Raw genomic sequence first — 10,000 nt, forward strand, 5'->3', positions numbered from 1 at the left:
TTTAAAAGTGAAACATATTTTTAAACGCTTTCCCGCGCCAAAACTGAGCTGTGCCTGGCTGCGAGGGGGTGCCTGGGGGATGGGCAGGCGGGGGGACAGGGAACAGACAGCAGGCACCACTCACTCCTCTCCTCCCAAGCAGCGGAAATAAATATACAAAAAAATGCCAATTGGTAACCGCAAAAGGAGGCTTTCCCTTGGGGGGGGAGGGGGGAGACAGAGGCCTACGTTCTCCTCGCACTCTCTATCAAAATGACCTTCACGACGCTGCCTTATATGGGGCGATTATTACGCGTTCCGCCTGTCTCATATATAGCCCCGTCTGACCCTCTGTAGCTCCCCTGTAGCCCCCTTGCTGGATGGCTTGTGGGGGGCGAGGGGGGCGAGAGTGGGGCGTCGTGAAGGAGGGAGAGTAGCAGGAGGAAAGGGGAAGTTGCTCTGCCTCAGAGGACTCGGTTAAGAACTTACACTGGAGGGATAGTTGTGTCGAGCTGTGGCCCAGGCGTGCTGGCTGCTGAGTGGCGTCCCGTGCTGGCCCTCCCTGCTTTGTGGCGGGTGTCCCATGCGGCGGCGGCAGCAGCTGCTTCGGTAAAGTGCCAGGTGCTTTATGGTTTGTACTTGTAGCAGTGTCAGTCGCCCAAGAGCAGCGCCACCAGTCCTCACCACGGTCGCAATTACATAAGAGTGTCGATTTTCAGACTTTTGCCACCTGGTGGTCGTCTCGATCTCACGTGCTGGTGTGTTGTATTTCGTTGCCTGACGGGGGTGTCCTTGAAGTCCCGCGAAGTCCTCAATTAAAGGTGCTGGGAGTTATAGCCCAAAGTGGACGGACACGACATCCTTATCTGGACAGTGACAAGGTGGTGGCGGCGGCGGCGGCGGCGGCGGCGGTGGTGGTGGTGGTGGTGGTGGTGGCCCTATATGAGACAAGAGTGCCTCGCCTCGTGTCCGCCGCCCCTGCCGCCGCTGCTGATGGTGGAGTGCCTCGCCGCGCCGGGTCAGTGCCGTTGGTTGCCGCGTGCACCGAACCGCTTCTCAAGTCGATACCCGAGTCGATATACAGACGCACACACAACTCCTGGGTGCAGGAGCGCGTTAAGATAAGGTTAGGACTTGTGCGCGGTGGTGGTGGTAGTGGTGGTAGTGGTGGTGGTGGAGATGGTGGTGCAGTGTATAGCGTGCTGCCCGCTAACATCGTGACGGACAATGCTATTACCACACACCATCTCCACCTCCTCCACTTGTTTTATTTAGTAACGCAGTGTTCGTCATGGCGGGAAGCAGCGCTTTACCTGTCTTCTTCATTTTCGTTCAAAGGATGTGAGTGCGTGTAAGGAAGGGAAAGAGGGAAGGAAGGAAGGAAGGAAGGAAGGAAGGAAAGAAAGTGGTGGTGTGTGAGGTTACTTTTTTTTTTTTATTAGTGAAGTCAGTGTGTGTGTGTGTGTGTGTGTGTGTGTGTGTGTGTGTGTGTGTGTGTGTGTGTGTGTGTGTGTGTGTGTGTGTGTGTGTGTGTGTGTGTGTGTCTGAGTTTGTGTGTGCACGAAAAGAATGAAGAATGAAGACTTCAATCTGACTGTGCTTTCATAACTTTCTCTCTCTCTCTCTCTCTCTCTCTCTCTCTCTCTCTCTCTCTCTCTCTCTCTCTCTCTCTCTCTCTCTCTCTCTCTCTCTGCCAACACGTGGAGATTCCTTGCCCTTGGATTCAGCGTGTTTGTTGTTTTTGTTGCTTTATCGATTCCACAGCGGTGCCACGTCTTCCTCGTCATCCCCCTCGTCCGTCCTCTGCCCTCTTCCTCGCCCTGCCTCGCCTTCCCGGGCACTGTGGGGTCAAATAAGGTCATCCTCCCTGCCTTGATCCCGCCCAAGCTGTCTCCGGGTCACAGCGGGCATTGCTTATCCCGACAATCTGGCAACTTAGCTTTCAATGACGGTCAGGTTGCCATTTTTTAGAGTTTTCCTCAATATTCTCTTCCATTTGGAGGGAGGGGAGAGAGAGGAGTTGGATTTTACATTTTTCTGTTTCTCTTTGTCTCTATTTTTACTTTCGCCGTGGATTCTTCTTCATTTTCCCGAGTCAGTCAGTCCTCAAGTTCAGTGGCTTAATTGAGGCTCGGTCATAGTGCTGTGTGTGTGTGTGTGTGTGTGTGTGTGTGTGTGTGTGTGTGTGTGACATAAAATGAAGTCATCCATGCAAATCAATCCGTCATCTGTTTGTCTTGTCTGGAAATCTATTAAGGAATCAGTCACTTGGAAGAACAAACTGTATATGTATCTTCTTTTTACTCCCTTCCCTTCCTTTCCTTTGTGCTTCCCCTCTTCTTTCCCCCCAGTCCCTTCCCTGTTCCTTTTCCTCGTCTCCCTTCCCCAGCCTACCCTGCCCGCCGCCTCCAGACCCTCCCTACACCCACACCCACAAACACGCAAGCCATATTCCGTCTGGTCGCCCATACTTCCCTATAATCACCGTATCATTTATTCAGGCGCGACGCTCTCAAACTAGGGAGTGTAATTTACATTTTTTCGGCCGAGTGTTAAGGAGCGAGCGTGAGGGAAAGAGAGCAACGGAGGAGGAGAAGAGGGAATAAGAGGAGAGAGAGGATAAGGGTGAGAATTGAGGGAGGGAGGGAGGGAGTAGTGGACCATATGACCTACTCTCGAGGCGAAGTGAGGGAGGGAGGACGGCACGGGAGGTGTCAGGGAGAAACCGAATGAATGCACGGAAGACAGGCAGAGTAGCACCAACAGCAGGAACAGGAGCTAGGAGGAGGAGCTGCAGGAGGATTAACAGAAGGGGAAAAAAAGGGAGAAAGAGATGGCTGAAGAGGGAGAAGAGATGGGAAGGGCAAGACGGGAGTGGGAGACGACAGAAGCGGTAGAAAAGAAGGTAGAGGAAAATGGTAAACATTCCCACCTCACGTATTGATTGCGTCCGGGCGCCATAGAAAGCCGACCCTTTCTTCCCTTCCCCTCCCTTCCCTTCCCTTCCCCTTCCCTACCTTCCCTCCTCTCCCCCTACCTTCCCTTCCCTTTTCCCTTTCCCCCGTTTTCAAGGCTCTGACAAGACATTTCCAGCCACGTGAAGTAATTCAAGAGAAATGAACGAGCTGAGCAATTAAGAGAAGCGAATAAATGAGAGGATAATACGTGACTGTTCTGTTTTATCATTTTTTTTTTTGGTAACATGCGTTCTTTGTGGCCAAGCTTCTGTGTGTGTGTGTGTGTGTGTGTGTGTGTGTGTGTGTGTGTGTGTGTGTGTGTGTGTGTGTGAAACTTTTGAAGCCCTCTCCATCATCTTTCCTTTCTAAAATAAGAAAAGCGAGAATAGTAGTAGTAGTAGTAGTAGTAGTAGTAGTAGTAGTAGTAGTAGTAGTAGTAGTAGTAGTAGCAGCAGCAGCAGCAGCAGCAGTAGTAGTAGTAGTAGTAGTAGTAGTAGTAGTAGTAGTAGTAGTAGCAGTAGTAGTAGCAGTAGTAGTAGTAGTAGTAGTAGCAGCAGTAGGCGGCGGCAGTCAACGTTGTGATTGTTTTTTTATTGCAACTTTTGGGGTTGTCAACAAAGCCTTAACCAAGTTTCCTCTTTCCTTCCTACACGACCATTCCCTATCCTCCCTCCCTCTCTCCCTCCCTCCACCTCCCTCTCCCCTTGCTCAGTTCTCCTTACCCCTCCTCCCCATCACACATACATGACTCTCCATCATTACTACTACTACTACTACTACTACTACTACTACTACTATTACTACTTTCACCACCATTCATACACTAAGCAACTCTATCGCTCACCACTACTCCAGCTCCCTTCCGTACACCACACTCTCTCCCGGTACCTTTCCCACACACATGCCTATACTCTGTTCCAGCGCACACCCCCCACACACCCTGCCTCCGCGGCACTAACCCGGCGTGTTTGTGTTGCAGGCGGGCGCGGTGAGATGGCCTCGGCGGCTCTCAACTCCGGGCTGCTGGAGGCGCTGGTGTCCCGCGGAGGGGCGGTCAGTCAGGCCGGGGAGGGTCAGTCACCTTCCCCTCACGACCCTTCAGCCGCCCACCACGCTTACCTCCACGCCCACTTCCAGGGTCTCACCTCGCATTACGGGGGCGGCGGAGACCTCCACGATATGTCCACCTCCGGGGGTGACGTGACCACGGAGGAAGAAGACGTGAGCCTCAGCGAGCATTTCAACAACTACTACAGGAGCATCGGGGACGACCTGCTATCAGCTTCAGCCAAAAAGCGGCGCAAGCAAAGCAAACCAGTGCGTCTGCCAACGCCGCAAGGACAGCCGGCAGACCCGTTCCAGGTGAAGGCTGAGGAGTCGCAGTTTGACTCTGAAGTGTCCAACCCTTCAGCAGACGGTGACGAAGCGTACACGTGCCCACACTGCCACATGAACGCCGCGTCCGACGACGCCTTGCGGCGGCACATTATTGAGGAACATATCGGGCGTCTTCTCAGTGACGACGAGATCCGCCAACAGCAACAACATCAACAACAGCAACAGCAAGAACAGGAACAAGAGCAGCAGCAGCAGCAACAGCAACAGCAGCAGCAGCAGCAGCAGCAGCAGCAGCAACAACAACAACAACAACAACAGCAACAAAGGCAACAAGAACAACAGCAGCAGCTGCATCACCATCAACAACAGCAGGAGCAACAACGACAAGAGCAGCAGCAGCAGCAACAGCAGCAACAGCGGGAGAGGCCGAAGGGCGACGACAGCAATGGGCCGCTCAATCTGTCTAGTCCCCGCTGGGAAGAGCGTCCTGCCTCACGACCCCGGGAGGAGGACGCCCGCAGCCCTCCGGCATCCATACCAATGCCGCCCTCGTTTGGTGACATGAAGTTCAGCCTGCCAGGGCTCCTTCCTCTCGGCCCTCCTCCCTTCCTGCTGCCCTTCCTTCAGCAGGCAGAACATGAGCGCCTCTCCGCCGGCCTGCACGTCGGCTCCCCGTCCTCGTCTTCTGCTCACGGACAGCACAGTCGGATCTTTAACCAGGAAGCTTACTGCGATCTGTGCAACAAGGAGTTCTGCAACAAGTATTTCCTCAAGACTCATAAGGCAAACAAACACGGCATATATTCACCCGAGATCAGCAGTTCCCCCACAGGCCTTCCTGCTGGCCACACCACACCCTTGGGTCCCAGTGTGCCCCTAGCCTCGCCGCTGGGTCCAGGAGGGTTCGTGGGGTCACCCTATGCCGGGGCCTTCATCGCGGCTAATATGACCAACCTTCCGCTCCGGCCTCCGTTGCTGTCGCAAGTCGCCCCTCCCAAGAGCATGCCCCTCGTCAAGTCAGAGTTTGATAACGGAGGCAGCAGCAACAGTGTTGCGGGTGTTGCGGGCGGCGGCGGGGGCGGAGGCAGTGGTGTCAGAAGCAGCAGTAGTGGCAGTGGAAGTGGTGGAGGGGGGGGAGGCGGGGGTGGTGGTGGCGGTAGTAGCAGCAGCAGCAGCAGCGGCGGCGGCAGTAAACCCGGAGGTGTCATCAACCTGGAGGCGTATTGTGAACTGTGTCAAAAGGAATTTTGTAACAAATACTTTTTAAAGCGCCACAAATCAAAGATCCACGGAGTAATCATCGACGTGGTCACCAAACCCAAAAACCCAACCCACATGGTAGCCCCGGACAGACCCGAGGGCTGGTGCGATGCCTGCCGAAGGGACGTTGGGGGCCGCGCCGCCCTCAACGCCCACAAGCTGCAGGTGCACGGGCCTCACATCGTGGCACCGCTTCCTTCACCTCATAATAGTTCTCCACAAACCACGAGGAATCCCAGAACGCCCACGCCCAAAGACGCCCGCAAGGATGGACAGGAACACAGGGAACTGCGAGACTACTTCAGCCCCTGGGAAGTCTTCAGGGACTCTCGGGAGGCTGGCAGGGAACTGTGGGAGTCTGCGAAGGATGCAAACGAATCAGCGAGGGATCAAACTAGAAGCACCTCTGCCAGGAGCCCCTGGGATCGACCCTTGGGCTCACCTTGGGACACCGTGAAAGTTCCAGAAGTCCTCAAGGAATCGTCTAAGGAAGCCATTCTCAGGGGCGACCACTGGAGTGAACCCAGCAACAGTGAGCACCAGAGTCTCCGCGACGACCGAGCGGCGCTAGTACATTTCAATCGCTTAACAAACTCCCACGATTTCCCCCTTGACGCACGTGAGTCGCAGTCCATAAGGGAACAGCAGCGGGAGTGGGAGGCGCAGCAGCAGCGGGATCTGGAGCACCAGCAGCGTGACCGTGAACGCGTGCGGCAGCAACAAAAGCAGGAGCAGCAACAGCGGCAGGACATGCATTACCGCGAACAAGACAGAGAATTCGAACGAGAACTCCAGGAGAGAGAACTCGACGGCTGGGGCCAAGAGCGAGAACAAAACCTTTACAGAGATAATCAGATGGAAATGGAGCAGTACGAACAGCAGGAGAAGGAACGGGAAGCAGAACAGCAGAGACGTGCCATTAAGAGAGAAGCAGAGACTGAAAACTCTTGTGAGACATCTTTTCATGAAGGTGAAGAGGCGATGCAGTGCCATCAGAACGAGCAGCCTGATGAGCAGCGAGGAGAGGCGGAGAGAATGGAAGAACGGCAGCTGCAGAAAAACTCCGCGCCTCAGCTTGCAGAGGAGCACAAGATGGGCGGCCCTGACGACACTGAAGGCCTTAAGGAACGTCCAAAATCTCGAGAGGCAACTCGAGGAAGTAACGATGAGAAAGATTACGGTGAAAAGGAACCAGAGAGAAAAGATCCAACTTCTGGGATCCGCGAGGCGAGAGACGGCACTCGGGAGGCGGAGCAGGAGAGAGAAGCCAAGTCGGCAGGTCGCGACGGCTGCCTGGAGAGTCGAGAGACATTCCGCGAAGGCCACAGAACCCCTGGCAGCAGCAGTGCAGATGAAAGTTCGAGGGATACAGGCATCATTGCTCGCGTGGGCCAGCCCGCCATGGTACAGGCGCCTCCGGGAACAAAGTTCACTCCTGAGCAGTTGCGGCAACTTGGTGTTATCAACCCTGACGCCTTTTGCGAGCTGTGCTGCAAAGAGTTTTGTAATAAGTATTTCCTCCGCACACACCGCATTAAAAAACACGGAATTTACACACCAGAATTTTCAGAAAGATCAAAAGCCTCTCACTCGAAGGAAAATTCCTCGCTGAATCTAACGAGACTCCTTGACCGACAAACTCTTGACGTCCGCCCTCCCATGCCGGACGTCGAGGGTGACCTGGAGTGTGAGATCTGCCGTCGAACCTTCCCCAGCCCTTACCTCCTTCAGATGCACAAGTATTACTTCCACGGGCCGGGACAAGAAGCTATCTCACCCCAGGAGCCGCCGCTCACCCTCCACCCCCACCCCCTGCCTCACGAACAGCTGCGCCAGTTGGCCCTCCACGCCCAGCAACAGGCCCGGAGCCAGCAGACCCACCAGAAGAGAATACATGAACAGCAGAGACGCCTTCAGGAGCAGCAGAGGCGCCTCCAGGAACACCAGCAAAGGTTACAAAAGCATCACCAACAACAGCAAGAGGAGCAGCGCGAGGCAGCCAGCCATGAGGAGAGGTCTCAGGCGGATGAGGGCGGGGCGTCCAGGGCCGAGGACCCGCCGCGTCCTTCAGTCATCGAGTCTGCAGGATCCGGGGAGTCGGACGCAAGCGAAGACCTCCGAAAGCTCCAGTCGATGATACTACAATTAAACCGGCAAGATGAAGTGAGCGTGCGGTGTCGCGTGTGCAGCAAGGAGCTGGGAAACAAATACTTCCTGCGCGCACACATGATGACAGAGCACGGCGTTCTTGGCCACGACGAGGTCTCGGGCCCACCCAGCGAGGGAGCACAAACACCCAAGACCCCCAAGGAGGCCACGCTGAAGATATCGCCGCCATCCACACCTCTGTCTGCAGAAAATCAAGCGTTTTGTAGCATTTGCAAAAAAGACTTCTTCTCCCGCTACATTCTACAGCAGCACCTGCTGAGCGCTCACGGCGTGTTTACCCCGCCAGCGCCGCCCACTTCCTTCATGGAGCGCATCAAGGCGGAGGTGGAAGGGCGGGAAGAACGGAAGCCGCAGTCTACTTCAAGGTCCTACTGTGAGATCTGCAACAAGGAGCTTTGCAATAAATATTTCATGAAGACGCACATGCTGAAGATGCACGGCATTAACGTGGAGAACGGGGTGACAGGAGGCGTGACGTGTGACTTGTGCAACAAAGAACTTTGTAGCAAGTATTTCCTCCGCGTGCACAAGCAGAACACACACGGCATGGTGGAGGAAGGGCGTGAAGGAGACGAAGGTATCAACAAGTTTGAGATCGAGCTTTGTCCATTGTGTCCACGTCGCTTCAAAAACCGTAAATGGCTCAAGACCCACCTCACCAGCGACCACGACGAGGCGGGAAAGGAGAAGTGGCGGGAGATGGAGGCATCGTGGAAGGAAGCTCCCCCGCAGCCTCAAGGCCCAACCTGTGTGCTGTGTGGCCACGTGGTGTCCGACATGGTGGCCCTCCAGCTGCACATCATCAAGGTTCACAGCCCGCAGGACGTCGCCACGGACCGAGACTCACGAACGTCCCCAGATGAAAGCAAGGAAGAGGCGTTAAAATGTTCGTTTTGTCCTTTCACGGCACCTAACCCGGCACTGCTGTTCGCGCACTCCCGAAACCACGTCCCTGGAGTGTCTGGCTTCCCCAGCGTCCTGAGCCAGACCCTGCCGTGCTCCCTCTGCCCTCAGGTCTTCACTGGACTGGAGACTTACCAGAACCACCTGCTGCAGCATCATCTCCAGGGACTGTTTAAGCCTATGCTAGAGAAAGAGAATAACCAGGAAGAACTCAAAGCCCCTCCCTCACCAGAGGCTCCCACAGAAAGCACGGCGGGGGCCACATCCAAGACCCTGCGCCGCCGAAAGCGGTGGCGGTGTTCCCAGTGCGGGCGACGGTTCAAGTCCCGAACGCTGTGTCTGGCGCACGTACACGCTACGCACAACCCTCGCGCCCGAGGCACGTGGCTTGGCCGGCCTGCGGTCCACCGTCGGCTGTACAAGTGTCGCAAGTGTGGCGCCATGGCCTCGCGCCTGACTGATCTAAGGCAACATATTCGTGAGCAGCATCAGTCCGGGGAAGGCGTCCCTACCTCGCACGCCACACCCACCAAGCCCACGAGTGCCGGCCGCTTCGTGATGCAGCCCTTCCTGCTGAATGATGGCAGAGGCGGCGAGGACGGACAGGGACAGGAGGGGCAGTGCGACGAGCGGCAGTTCGTGCCGTCACTGGTGTATCTCCCCGTGGCGCGCCGTGTCCACCACCCCACTCACCGTCTCCTTCAGTCTCACGCCCGCGTGAACACCGCGCCGCCAGGCGCTCCACATCTCAGGGTCTCACACTTCTACAAGTACAATCACTGGAAGGTTGGATCCTGGCGGCGGTACAGGCCAGGGTCCAGCACGAAGGGTCTCCGGGGCCCGCTGGCTCTCAGCCACACAGGTGCTACGAGCCCGTGCCAGTTCCCCGCGGCACCGTGGGCAGAATACGAAACGGGCAGTGGCGAAAAGGGCCAGCGACACGTCACTTGTTCTTATATCACTGTACCTCAGTACCAATCAAAACCGGATGCGTCGCCCGCCACTCAGGTCCTCGCTCACGTGCCTGGGAGTGAGTGGGGGGCGGTCCGGGTAATGCGGGCGCGGGCACGGGCGGGGGTGTTGGCACGTGGCCAACAGTATGCGATATCAGGTGCTTCCTCCACTGCCTGCCTCATGGAACAGTTCACCACGCCTGCTAAACACAGCACAACGCAGAGCCCACGCCTGCCCACACACCGACACACGATGAAGACATTCCTGTTATGCTCGCACGACGCGGCTGCTCGGTGACGGTGAGTGCAGGTCGGCGGGGGATGCACCACCCGAGGGGCCTTTCCCTGCCTGCCGCCCGCGCCCTGCAGTCAGGGATTTAATAAGAATTCTTTACTTATATTAAGTAATAAGTAATTACATTAATAAGAATACTATGGTGA

The 10,000-nt window shown here is 55.9% G+C and overlaps 1 protein-coding gene across 1 annotated transcript in view; it reads left to right on the top strand.

Annotated features, from left to right (window-relative positions):
* LOC135111078 (uncharacterized) overlaps positions 1–10,000 on the top strand; it is a 44,299-nt gene that overhangs the window by 33,010 nt on the left and 1,289 nt on the right. Inside the window, exon 2 of the mRNA XM_064024009.1 lies at positions 3,916–10,000. This exon is cut by the window's right edge and continues 1,289 nt beyond it. Within this exon, the coding sequence (XP_063880079.1) occupies positions 3,930–9,857 (5,928 nt within the window). The 5' untranslated portion in view covers positions 3,916–3,929 and the 3' untranslated portion in view covers positions 9,858–10,000. The remainder of the gene's footprint in view (positions 1–3,915) is intronic.

Source organism: Scylla paramamosain, chromosome 21, assembly GCF_035594125.1.
Source record: "Scylla paramamosain isolate STU-SP2022 chromosome 21, ASM3559412v1, whole genome shotgun sequence".
NCBI lineage: Eukaryota > Metazoa > Arthropoda > Malacostraca > Decapoda > Portunidae > Scylla > Scylla paramamosain.